The 13,602-nt window shown below is 38.9% G+C and overlaps 1 protein-coding gene and 1 pseudogene across 4 annotated transcripts in view; both read right to left on the minus strand.

Moving 5' to 3' along the window:
* LOC149105614 (DELTA-actitoxin-Afr1e-like) overlaps positions 1 to 4,547 on the minus strand; it is a 4,618-nt gene extending 71 nt beyond the window's left edge. Inside the window, exons 1-7 of one of the 3 annotated variants that reach the window (XM_089271176.1) lie at positions 4,465 to 4,547; positions 4,195 to 4,300; positions 3,660 to 3,695; positions 3,170 to 3,238; positions 2,759 to 2,852; positions 2,275 to 2,469; positions 1 to 389 (exon numbers count right to left, since the gene is read on the minus strand). The exon at positions 1 to 389 is cut by the window's left edge and continues 71 nt beyond it. In XM_089271176.1, the coding sequence (XP_089127302.1) occupies positions 52 to 389; positions 2,275 to 2,469; positions 2,759 to 2,852; positions 3,170 to 3,238; positions 3,660 to 3,695; positions 4,195 to 4,293 (831 nt within the window). In that variant the 5' untranslated portion in view covers positions 4,294 to 4,300; positions 4,465 to 4,547 and the 3' untranslated portion in view covers positions 1 to 51. The remainder of the gene's footprint in view (positions 390 to 2,274; positions 2,470 to 2,758; positions 2,853 to 3,169; positions 3,239 to 3,659; positions 3,696 to 4,194; positions 4,301 to 4,464) is intronic. The other 2 variants (XM_089271177.1, XM_089271178.1) reach the window with 2 other exon arrangements.
* Positions 4,548 to 6,595: 2,048 nt separating this feature from the next.
* On the minus strand, positions 6,596 to 8,126 carry LOC149105615 (uncharacterized; annotated as a pseudogene). Its single transcript, XR_016201610.1, has 3 exons — positions 8,062 to 8,126; positions 7,529 to 7,585; positions 6,596 to 7,337 (listed from the first exon to the last, which is right to left on the minus strand). The product of XR_016201610.1 is annotated as an uncharacterized LOC149105615 (transcript).
* Positions 8,127 to 13,602: the final 5,476 nt, after the last annotated feature.

The following is a 13,602-nucleotide window of genomic DNA, read 5'->3' on the forward strand; positions in this document are numbered from 1 at the left end:
TCGGTTATGCAATTAAGTTGTGCATGCATGCTTGGTTTACATGCCAGTTGCTCATTGTTTAAGAACATGAATTTCCAAGGTAGCTTTACCAGAGTTGGACATAGAGCCGCGAAATTTCAGACCAGAACCGAGGGATCTGTCATGCCAACCATTTGCCTTGAAGGGGTTTGCATCATAATACAAATTATAGTACTGATCATAGTTGGCCCTTTGGTTTCCAGGGTACAGCTTAGCATTCCACCAGTTCTGGTAAAAGTTATAATCAAACGGAACAGAGAACATCACAGCAAGTGTTTTGTCGATGCTTGGAATGTAGTAGGCAAGGACTCCGACAGCTCCCGTTGCGACTGGTCCAGACGTTTTGCGAGGTCCGTAAACAACAGCGCACGCTGTGGAAAATAGAATAAAAGAAACAGACAAACAATTTACACATTTTAAACTCGGCTATCGCAAAATATCGTGATTTGTGAGTGGCAAGCAGATCGATTATTTGCCAACGCCAAAGGCCAGGCAAATAATTGAGTTTTGAGATCAGTTATAAGATAATAAACCTCCATCCTAGAAAATATAATCCTGCGCCTTCTGCAAGCCAGACAAGACACGTACCAACTTTATCGATGCTCCAGTACTCATACATTTGAAAATATTTGAAATTTCGTAGTATTAGAAAAAATGTTAAACATTTAAAAATCACGACACAATTCAATTTGAAATTTGGAAAACCTGTTTTACATCGTCAATTCAAAGACGTTTGCAACTTTGTAAGCCAGAATGTAAAGATGTTAACAAAAATAAATGCTAATTATGAATACTGAAGTGACCGAAACATGTTTTCTTAAGTCAAACGTTGTGTCTTGTTTTTGAAATTTTGAACGCATTTTTGAATAGAAAATTAATACTAAGACTTCTAAACGAAACCTCTGTGCCGAGTTATTTGTTTTTGATCTGCGCTTTACTGACAAGGGTTTTAACATGATTTCGGCAGAAAATTCGAGCAATAATGGCAAAATTTAAGTTACCAAAAAACCTCATGGCATGGTAATATTTTGAATAAAGGTAGGGAGATCTTATCGAGACCTTAGCTCTCAAGCTGAGCCCGCGAGACAAAACTGGGCTTGAAGTTATCCATATTTCAATTAAAACGGACGTTTCGCGTTCGTTGAAAACGCAATAACACGCGCTTTGAGCATTTTTACGAGGTTTGCCGGACATTAAATTTCTCGAGAATGCTTGGAAATTTAATCGCGGGGTCACCCTGAGAATGAATTACAATGAGACGTTTTAAATAGTATTCAAAAAGTTACCGTGCTATAAGTAGATTTTTAGTTAATAAATTTTGCACTTATTGCTTGAACTTTGAGCGGAATCTGTCTTAATTTCTTTCTTAGTTATGAATCTCGGCCCTTTTAAAGAGACTCCAATTATGAAAAATGGGGATATCACTTAGAAAATTACATCACACATTAAGCATGGCGCGAAAAGGTGAAGAATGTTTGCGCAAGAATCCTCTCAGAAAAAAATATACATATATGTTTAAGAAGGTGAAACGTTCTTGTTGGTCATATTGTGTTGAAGTTGAAGTAATATATCAAACACGAGAAACAGTGTTTCATTGGGATATTCAAAACCGAGAAGAGAGTTGAAAATACGACGCGCAGCGGAGTATTTTTGACGAAATTCGAGGTGTTTAGATAGCCAATGAAACACTGTCTCGAGTGTTTGATATATCTTCTCAGTGAAACAAAAACTAAGCAGAAAAATCGCCTAAATATCTTCCCAGAAATTCTCAAAAAATCTCCTAAATATCAAACATTTTCTAAATATCTTGAAAACTCCTCTAAAAAATCTTTTTATTTTTTATCGTAAAAAAAATATTCCGATTTTAAATCCCTTAGGCCGGTCGAAATTTCTAAAATCTCTTTCTGTGGAAGGAGTTGAAAAAAAAGATTCAGGTGCTTCGATGTTACCAGCTTCCGCCATTTCAGTTTAAAATTTGTTCCTTTACCGCTTTTAGTGATATGGAATACATTTTTCAAGTGGGAAATCGCTGAACTGTATTGTTTCTGGCATAAAATTTAGTCTTGTGTCAATGGGAAAGCGAGGAAAACACAGCGCTAAGCCAAAATAGGTATCAGTATTTTTAAATTCGGCTAACTTTTCTAAATATCTTAATGTTTCTAGAAATCTCGGAAAATTGTAAATATCCAAAAGCATACCCAGATATTTGTGGCAAGGCCTAAGCGAGCCTCTGTAGATGCTAGATTCACTTCTTACCGTTATCCACAGAATAAGGCAAGTTTTCATCCGCAGTGCCAGAATAGAAGTAGAAAGAGCCTTGCTGCCAACGAAGTCCACTTTCGTTGTCAACGCCAATCGCGCATTTGCGTTTCACGTTAGCGAGGACATTTAGGACGTCTTTCAACAGATTGATTGTAAGCTGAGCACCTTCAATAACCGTTCCTGCAGCAACTGAAATGAAATAAGCAAGTTAGTTTCACAACCGAAATCTCGTTAAAACCTTACCACTGAAGTCACCGATCTAAAGATCTACTTGCTATACCAACAGCTCCTGATTTTGACGAGTGGCGGCAAACCTTTGCCATGTTTAGAGGGCTAACTCAACTAGAGTTGCACCAACTGGTAAAGTTTTCACTCTTGTAAAGTTCTGTGTACATGCTTTACGTTTTGATATGTTTTGTTTGTTTGTTTGTTTGTTTTTGTTTTTTTTTTCTAAGCCCGATTCCTAAAGATCATTTACCTTTGCGCTTGGACTTTTCGCTGTCTTGGTCTTCCAAGTCCTTCCGCAGTTTAACTTCAGTGTTATGAGATCGCTCCAAAAGGGCCTCCAGTTCCTATGTAGGAAAAAGGAAAACAAACCAAACAACCCAAAGAGAGAGGTTTTTTTTTTTTCAGTTTTTAAGTTTCTTAAAGGAAAATTGAAGTTTTAGGGATAGTTTTGTAAAGGGCGTCGGGCAAAAAAATGGATGTGTGCGCTATATAAATGAACTATTATTGTTATCATTATCATTATCATTATTATTATTATTATTGTTACTTATTACTATTACTATCATTATTGTTGTTGTTGTTGTTGTTGTTGTTACTATTATTATTATTCAGCTGGATTTTACAGAAAAAAAACAAACAAAAAACAATAATTTCTTTTTACCTGGCGGTTGGGAACCATTTCAGGGAAGTCGGTCAAACCAGCATCTCGCAACAATGCCTCAGCTTCCCGCTTTGTAAAGAAAAAAAAAAAGCTAAAATTTTCGAACAAGAATCAGCAATGTTTCAAAACTGTCTCTTGACACTTTGTTATTTAGGAATGTTTTATGCCAAAATTTAACCGTCCTCTGGCCCGTATGTTCTAATTCTCACCTTATCATGACGACATAGTTGAATCAGTTTACAATGCACAAAAAACATCAGTAGCAACATCATCACCATAATCGAAATTATTGTTATTGTTACAATTATTATATTTATCAATGGTGTTGCCATGGACACTAATGTCAACATTATTATAATCGCTTATCACTTTTAATAACCTGAATTCAAGTTTTCACTTTCTGATTTAATATTTACAATGTATTTGTTTAATTTATTCTTCTTTTCTAGTGGACAGCTACAAATATCCAATAAAAGTTGTCATTACGTACCTTGCTTTCGCGGCCGCCGGGCAGTTCTTCTAGTTCCTATGTGGAGCGAAATATATCCAACAACTTACTGCGGCTATTTCTTAGTGGCTAACACATGCAAAGGCGTGTTTCAATGAAATTGTGGCCGTTTTAATTTGACTTTCTTGCAAAAGTGTTTACGTATGGCAGGGTCTCAGCTAGCCTACCAACAGGTTCCCGGCAAGGACAGAAAAACAAATTCGACGAGCAAGTCGAGCGGGCAAGCGCAAAACTGAAGAATTTGGAGAGCAAGGTGATCGGGGCGCGACGCTCGCTCGCCGGGAGCCTGTTCACAGGCTAGGTCCTAGCATAAATTTTAGATTGTAAATGGCACCTCGAGTTGCAAAAGCTCATTTTCATGCGCTTTTCCATTTTCCATGCTCGTGTTAAAATTCGAATTTCATTCATGGCGTAAAACGGACCACAAATGCCATAGGAATTTTACGATAGACGCCATTTAGGGTTGCAAACAGAAAGTTTGATCAAAGGCAATAACATAAGTCAATTCTTTCTTTACCTCTCCATTTGGGTTGTTTGGTTTGATCGCAGATCCAAAGCTAGTAGTAGTAACCGAAACGATTAACAGCAAGGAGAAGATAAAACTGAGGTGGTCCATGTTCAACCTAGAAAACAATAATAAGACCACAGAGCATTCATTACCAATGACAAGAAGTTCAACAAACTTACCGAAAGTTGCTTCAACAACGATTTCGGTTTATGTTGGAAACAAAGTGATGATTGTTAAAGAGGCAGTTTAAACGTAGAAAATAACAAAAAACTGACTTACTGTTTTCCGCGCTGTATATGTATCTATCTCTGCGTAACCTGATACGCCTTTACGTGAAATCGCTCTAAACAGGTTTTTATATACCGTGGAACTTCGCTATACCCACGAGAGTTAATTGTTTTCTATTTCGTCGCCTATTTTTTGCTTTGCCTTTGTTTCTATCAATTCAAAATATTTCTAGCTGCGTTCGGTTCAGTTTCTGCATTTATTAGTTCATTTTTGCGTACTTTTTCCGTGCAGATTAAATGTAGATTAGTTTTTTTCACGTCGTGTTATGTAATCCCTTATTGTTAATTACGTAACCTCATCAAGTCTCTTCTTTTGCTCAAAATTCCGTATATAGCGTCGTAGTTTTTTGAATTGTTTTTAGTCGTTGTTGTCCCAGCTGGTGACCGTATTAATGGGGTTCCAACATAGGCAAAGTCAATTATAGGAAAATTGACGGCTACGCTATTTTGTCGTCTTCATGTTAGAATGCTTGGCGATCCTTGCCTTCTCGCACGGGACTGGTTCTGAAACTGAAAATGACATCCCGGCACTGAAATGAAATGTTTTACTTCTGGCTATTTGCACAGTTCAAACAACGTTTGTTGAACACTAGTTTATCTCCGCGAGCTAATTAATGCAAAGGAAACTTGACGTAGGCGATGAAATGCAATTGTTCTAAATTATTCAAAGTGGTCGGTTCGTGACTAGTGCCAACGCTAGTTCGCGCTTTGTAACTTAACCTTGAGGCTTGAATAAAGTTAAATTTGTTTGCGTTCTTTCGTTTGCTCTGTACTTTAGAAAACTTCACTTAAAAACACTCAATAAATATCTTTTAAGTCACTTTTTGACTTGATAATGGCGCAGGGTAGCGCCGAAACCTCGCTCGCTTTTTTAAATGCGTTTTAAATCTTTTAGCGTTGAACTTCTTGTTCTTCTTAAGAGCACAAAAGGGCAGCGAACTAAGGATTCACTTCGCTTTTCCATGTAACGTGACGTTAAAATTATTTTTTTACGGGAAAATTTAGCCTAGATAATGGAAGGAATTTACGGCTTTAGTAACGACGACGCCGTAATTATAGCCTTGGAGCTACTTCATAGTTTTATACTGTACTGTAAGTATCTCGGACGCTTGAAATTTCGGGCGCTTAAAAGTTTCAGACAGAGTTTTTTTGGGGGGGGGAGGGGGGGACATCGTTTTTCTTCGAAATTGAAATCGTCCAAGATTTTTGCAAGTTATATATCCTACCTGGTAACAGTTTTCGAAGAGCGAGTTGGGGAACCGCGGAAGATCGAATTTTGGCGCCAAACGAAAAACTTGAAGACACAAAATGTTTCATTTATATTTTTTTACCTTTTTCTTGTGTGTGTGTTTTTGTACTTATTACAATCGGATGTGAATTATATATATATCCCTTAGTTGCGTTTCGTGGTTATTAAATGCCGTCTCCAGTGAGAAAAGTTGCCCGACTTCAACGCCTATCTTATAACATGCTTTTGACGTCAAGACAGTAAATTTTTAGCAACTGCTGAATCCTGATTGGTCAATTCAAATTTCAGGCGCACTGGCCTTATGTAAGGAGTTCACTGAATCCATGATTTCACTTCATAATCAACTCAGTCCGTAAATTATTTTGTAGCTAAAGATGAAAGTGTGAACTGTCAAAAAACCTGGCTTTTTAAAATTCAAAACAAGCCAGTGTTCTTCCTAAAACTTATCCCAATACCGCGGGTGTTCGATTCCATAAACGAGTGATATCGACTTTGCTCCTATTTTCCGCTGCTTAACCTTTAACGGTGCTTTTTTTGACCAAGAAGACGTAAGAGCATGTTTGTCCAGATTGGAAAGATTTTTTCGCTAACTGATAACTGTAAAATGACGATGCGTGCACATCAAAAGAAATGGGACGATTTGCGTCTGATACTGATCGATTATATACAGCGTAAAAAAACAATGACCAAGAAATTTCTCTTTATGGTGTATTGCAAAATATTGGTTTTGAGTTTGTGGACTGACAATGTTTGATCATAGATAATACATAAAACGACCAACAAATTTCTCTTTATTGTGTATTGCAAAATATTGGTTTTGAGTTTGTGGACTGACAATGTTTGATCATAGATAATACATAAAATGACCAACAAATTTCTCTTAGTCCCGTTTTTATTTAGTAACCAACTAAAAACATACAATGATTGAAATTTCTTTGAAACTCCCAGTATTGCTCGTGTTTCCTTTTTCTACTGTTATGGTTCCCTTATGTGCGCTGTGTTTGAGCATTTCTCCTCCTAGGCGTCTTGCTTGACAGCGACCTTGATGTACCTGATCCCAACCCTCTCTCCTGCACTACCCTTGTAAACCTCGAGAGTGAGTCCCTTGCTGAGCATCAGTCGGTTGTTGTAGCCAGCGCTCCTCACGAAACCTCCATCATGCGCAGTGTAGCAGGAGCCCCAGCGTTCATCCAACTTGACTGACCGGGGTAGAAGGACTCGCTGGGTTTAGGGGTAACTGACTCCTATCGAAGAGAGGTCAAAGTAGAGCCAGACAAGCCTTCCAATCCATAGCATGGAGAATTAGTTCCATAATTTCCTTTGTCACATGTTCCAAAGCCGATAAATCTGGTACCGTCTGACACGCCATATTTGATATCGCTGTCAGTTCCTTGGCCAATGCTGACGTCATGCGCGACTTTGATGTCTACGGTCAGCGGAAATGAATTTCTCATCACACCAGTGGGAATCATGGGAATCTTTAGGAGAGCTGCGTCACTTACTGAGCCAGCGTTGAATGTTAATTGATGAGCGGTAACTGTGCGAGAACTGTCAATGTAGGACGCATGCGCCTCCAGCCACGATGGAGTCATAGTCTGATGGTAAATCAATTTCTCCTACAAAACAAGCTTGTGAAAAAACTCATCAATTCACAATGAAGACTTATTTTCTGGGTGGGAGAGTGTCAAATACAAAATCCAGATATGCCGCCCAGGAGAGACAACAAAACTTTAATACATTTTTTTTTAAATGTTTAGCTGTCAGCTGAGTTCAAGAAACATTTGTCTGGCAAGCCAACGTAACCTACCTGTGGTTCACAGTAGTCTGGTGAGCATGAGGTATGCAGACAACGGGAATTAGCGATCTAAAAACAAGAAAAAATTAAACTCCAATCAGAGCCATGGCTGCAGAAATTGAATACTTCTCCGCAAGCCGTCGTGAATAGACTTACAGAATACTTCGGGATAGTCGGATACGACAGGCCATTGTCGGGCGACTTCGGGCCCGAATATTCGACAGCAACAAGTTTTGTTTTTCAACGGAACAACGTTATCATTCTTTTTAGCAGTTGTACCTATAGTTTATAATACTATTCGTAGTGAATTTGTGGGCGGTCATTTGAATCAACAGTTGTACCGAATCGGTTCCTTCCATTTAAAATCGAATGTTTTGTTTTCATCCCTTTAGCCTACTGATTCCTAAATCAAAACCATATCACGTGTTCGCAATGTTTTTTTAGATAACTGTGTTTATAATTAGCACCAGATTGTATTTGATAATGTACAACTTTTACGACCAATTGCAGTTGTCTTATGACTGTCTTCATCTTAATTGACTTACCACGCCGAGCAATAGAACCAGGTTCAGGATCGAACTGAAGGGTAAAAATTGCCTGATTCCGCTTGATTCTTAAAGAGTCAACCAAAAACCCGATTGCCAGTAGATCGCAATAGAGTCAGGAAACAAAGAAAAAGAATAATAAACTTGCTCAATTTATTCTCGAGCAAAATGTTTACATTAAGCTAAAGTACACACAGTACAGAGCAGCGTGCAAACAGCTTGATTCATATTGTGTTTAATCTCTTGCTAAATTAAAACGATTTTGTTGCATATTTATTCCGCAAAAATTGATTCAAAACATGCTAATTGATTTTATATCAATACAGTCTAATTATGATTGTATACCATTTAACAAAAACTTCCGGAAATTTCGGTCAGAATGTAAATGGTACGTAACACAAATTTGGCTCTACCGACCGGAAAATTTTCCAAATAAGCAAAACATTTCGAAAGTTACTAGTTCAAAATTTCCAAACGAAACGTCCGAATGAAAAATGTGCTTACCATTTACAAGTTGTGGAATTGTGATGAGCAGGTCGAACTAGTCTAGACTCTCTTGGTAAATTAAGACTTGCCGAGTTAATGGTAAATACCCAATACGTACGGAATTCAAAATTAGGGGATTTTTGCTTACCATTTGCGCAAACAGATGACGAACCGTTTTATCCGTGTAAACGGTAAATAACCTAGTACCTAAATAACCTAGTACGCTGGACAAAACTGTTTTGGTTGTCTTAAACCTTATTAAATTCCACACATGGAAAATTATTTCCATATAGATCACGCAAGGAAGGCTTGCGTTAAAGCGTAGCTAAATTTGCGGACTGAATCACAAAAGTATGGAAAATTGCGCGATTTCTAAGATAAAAATTGTTATGGTTTACATCGACATCGTAGTGTTAGACTAGTGTTGTTGTGCGAAGAATATCATTGGGTGTTTGTGGATATTTTCATGAATTCAACGAGATGGCATGAGGAAGGAGTGATAATCCATTTAAACAGCACTATAACCCGGTGATACATCAGCGGTATAGAGAATCAAAGATTCAATTTGCGATGCTATTACTGAAGGGCCGCAAAGCAACCCAACAAAGTTATTTCAAGCTGTTATGCAGGAAAATCCGAAAAAATGGCAAGCTACTGGTAGATGGGCCCAGAAACAAGTCCGTAAACATTTCTAAAAGCTCAAATAGCAGTGCCTATTGTTATTGGCCGACAACGCCTTAACACGGCATAATTTTGAGCAAATTGTGGCTTGTACGAAGCGCAATAAAAGACAGCCATCGTCAAAACAGGCGCAAGACCGATCTAGTGGCAAGAACAGTTTCAGAGTTCTAAGATCATATTGTATTTCAGTGGCCAAATAAGTTTTAAGAGTCTTTCTCATGCTTTCTTGTCAAAATCGTGACAAAAAGATCCACCGGCACATAAAGAGTTTCTTCGCAAAACAACACTCCAAATATGACTCATTTTTGTCAGAAATCACGTGATTTTCAATACTTTTGTGACTCAGTTACCAAATTTGGACAAGGTGTAACGCAAGCCTTTCGTGCGTGATCCATATAAAAATAAGTTTCCATGTGTGGAATTTAGTAAAGTTTAAGACAATCTCAAATTTTTTTTGTGTCACTATGTTTGTTTTAATTTTTCGCGGCAAAACGTCGATCCAGAACAGTTTTGTCCAGTGTACTGGTTATTTCGCTGTGTTTGCCCTTCGCTAACCATCGCTAAAGGAAAAGAAACCTTTGTTTGCTGTTTTTCTGTGTTTATCGTTAATATCAGGATGTAACAGGAGCCATAATCGGGGACGGAGACCGTAAGTCTTAGGATCCGCGCGCACCTATGATACCGGTTAATTTTTTTTTATTTTTAGAACAAATTGCGCCATCCTGACGTCATATATCTGCGCGGATCCACCTACATGTCGAGGGCTCTCGCGTGGGTGTTGTCACGTTGTGTGATCAACTAAATGGTGAGAGTTGCGAGATTCTCCCGCAGATTTATCACAGCGATGGCAGGAAATAAGGCAGGGAATAAGAACCAGGGCTCTTAGATGTATTTTTATGCTCTGAGCTAATGAAAAAGGTGAGTTTTTCAGGGTCGAAAGCATGACTTCAATTTCGCGCTGCGAATGAACAATATCTGCTCGCGCTAGTTGTACGAGTAAGATTTTGCGTTTGGTTCTGGAAAGAAAAGTCATGCAACAAAACACTTTACTCTGGTATCGAGTTAATTTGTGAGTTTCCCAAACAATGCTTAATCATAACCAAACCCTGTTTTTGATAGTTTCTTATTGTTCTGTTTGTATGGCGAGTTTGCAAAAGTTTTTGAAAGGAAAGTCAGACGCGTACATAAGTAGCTAATTTGCATAGTGCAGCTCGTGTACTTCCAAATCCGAGTCGGTGTTTTCAATTGTCAACAAATCTTGACAAAGATTTCTTTCGCTGTCTTTTGTGCTGAGAAGTTGCAACAATTTTCACCAACGCCAAAAGGCTCCTGACATTATGTGCATTTCTTTTACAACCTAGTGAAATTTTACACTGCCAAAATAAAATAGACAAGGAGTTTTGATAACTCAACCAACGAAATCGAAATCGTTATTCGAGTTGATTAAAGAAAGCGTCATCGTAACTTTGCTGATTATTTCTGCTGTATTCGCATATTTTGAGCTAAGCTTTTAATATGTTCTCAAACATTTATCACCTTAAACATATTTCAAAACTAGAGATATTATATGAGTTCGATGTACGTTTTCACACGAAAGTGCGGAAGTCCAATTTTGTCATGTTTTACCGACTGTACAAAACACGCATCGGCGGGCGCTCTTATTGATCGACAATAGACAATTGGATTTTTACACAAACAAAACTGAGCAGCATCTACAGACGTAAACGTTATTGTCACTTATTGGGCCTTGATAAAACATCAAGCGTTGCTTACAAGTCAGGCGAAACTCAAACTTGACATTATTTTTTTTTACTTTTCGGTCGCGATAGACTCTGGCGAAATCCTCGCAAGCGTGTGGCAAGAGGAGAGAAACTTTGAAGTCCTGAAACGGTGCTATATCCAAATATATCCAACCGGTTTTTTGCTGTCTTATGGACAAGCTGTTAATCTTCAACATATGTGAAACTTAGAATGGAGTAATGTGGAGCTCTTGTAAAAGAAGCAGCGGAACACAACTTTTTGAGTGGGACATAACTAAATTCGACACTGTCTTACTTCACTCAAACTGGAGCAGCTTACGACGAAAATACTGAAGCAAAAATCCAACAGACATGAACGTATTGATTTGTGGGCCAAAAGCATCAAACATTTCGGGAATTTCGGACACCATTTCCCCGCGCTACATCCGCAAAAATCCTCGTAGCATTGTACACGCGTGTGTCGCACATGATGGCGTAATTTGTTCTAAAAATAGAAAAATTGTCCCATATCATAGAGACAGCCCCAATACTAGAAGTAGCACGCGCTTACGGTCTCCGTCCCCGATTATGGCTCCTGGATGTAATTAAAATTGACCTCACAATCAAAGGATCAAAGCCTGGGTGGGAGACTCCCATATAAAAAAGACGGGGCTGTTCGTCGGAAATTTTAGCCTGCGAACAGGCTCCCGGCGAGGTCGAAAAGAAAGCTCGACGAGCGCGAAACTCAAGAATTCGGAGAGGGAAGCGATCGGGGCGGGGACAGGGGAGCCTGTAGACTTTCTTTTTGATGTGCCTATCCGCCCTTGGTGATTAGCCTGTGACAATTCAGTCAATGAGGCAATTAGACCTGTCAAGAAGCTACAGTTTCAGTACTTGGAAACAGTTCTAATCGACCTAATCAAATAGCCGGGCGGGGCGTCATAATATAGAGTGCAAGTAAGCAACATGTTCACGGAATATTTCAAACTTATCTTTGTCCCTCTAGAGCCAATACTTAGAGAGCTTAAAACACATTTTCCAAAACTGAAATGAGCCTAAGGAAATTATAAGCACATGATAGAGGTGTCAAACTCTACGAAGCGACGTGCCAATAACAGTGGAAAGTCCGGAAACCATGCCTTTGACCAGTAACCGGTCGTTTCGCCTAGAAGTCGATTCGCTTGTGTCGAAGTCGTTTCGCCTACACCACCGAAGTCGTTTCGCCAAACGGCTCCACTCCACTAGCTTTTACTTAAAATTCCTCCTCATCCTTCAAAATCACTTGTGAAATAACGAGAGGTCGAGAGACCGAAACTTAAAAGAGAACGGCAAACGCACTATTGTAAGGAACCGTTGGAGTCGTGTAATTTTACAAAGATCTGTCAAATATTCATCTCAAAGATGTCAACAATCAGCGATTTAACCAATCATATCATGATACCAGGAGCTGGTACCATAAAACGGCGGCATCAATAGAATGTCTACAGGCTCCCTCGTTTCGTTCGGACTCACCGGGAGCCTGTTCGCAGGTTACGGAAATTTCAAAAAGAACGCCTAAGGGGTTTCAGGATCCTGTTTTGTGGATGTGGCTTGAAATTATTTCACCCCTAAGAGGTGCCAATTCTAAAACAACACATAACTGGCACCGACGTTTTTCGGCTCAATTCCCTAAAAGGTGCCGCAAAAGCTTTCACTCTGGACCTTTTAAGGCCAAACACCCTAAGAAGAACCAAAACTGCTTTTTTAACTCCCAAAAGCTACGACGACCATCCCTGTTCCTTTTACATTTCCTCGCCCAAAAATGATGGACACACAATTGACACATCAAAATTTCTGCAGTGAATGAAGGAACAGCTACTGAACGTTTCAGCCCTTTAGAGTAAATTGTGTTTTAAAAACTTTGGTAAAGCCTTCTATGGGGAGGGGGTGTGGTTGATGCCAGCCCCCCCCCCCCCTTGTACGTCCGAGGGGAAAGAGTATTACCTCCGAGGGTTAAAAGAATTAGAGAGAAGAAAGGAAATTAAAGAACTTTGGCAAAAGAAACAAAATCAAACTAAAATATTATACCTAACACATGATATGGAAATTAAGGTATCATGGTAGGTGGATTGATAGTGTTTGGAAATCGCGCTCTTACGCTGGCGCTTGAATGAAAGAAAACTCCATCAACCTATACATTTTCTGAAAGCTTAATAGTTATGGTATAAAATGGTATCTTTGAAATTTTCTAAAAAGTTTTTGTCGCAGTGACATTAAAAGAAATACCCAGAAACATTGCTTCGCTTAAACTGGTTCGCTTCCGCGCGTGAATGATCGGAGCGGCGCGATTTACATCGGAAATGTTTTCTCACACATCACCCTCAAAAAGGTGTCTGCGATTTTCCAGATGTGGTTTGGTTTTTTTCCTACACCCTCCTAAACTTTGATATTTTCAATGCGGACGTTTCCTTCTACTTAAGAGGCATAACTTTGAAACGGAAGCGAAATTACACAAAGCCCGACACCCTTTTTCGAAGGAGGTATCCTAGAACATACCTGCCGATTTTCAGCCAATTCCATCGGAAGACGCGCGTAAACGAACTAAAAATGTTCATCCTTATATGCAGTTTTATTTCATCGAGAAAAATACGAAAAA

This window comes from Orbicella faveolata, unplaced genomic scaffold (assembly GCF_042242905.1).
Source record: "Orbicella faveolata isolate gen_17 unplaced genomic scaffold, um_ofav_v1 contig_34, whole genome shotgun sequence".
Lineage (NCBI taxonomy): Eukaryota > Metazoa > Cnidaria > Anthozoa > Scleractinia > Merulinidae > Orbicella > Orbicella faveolata.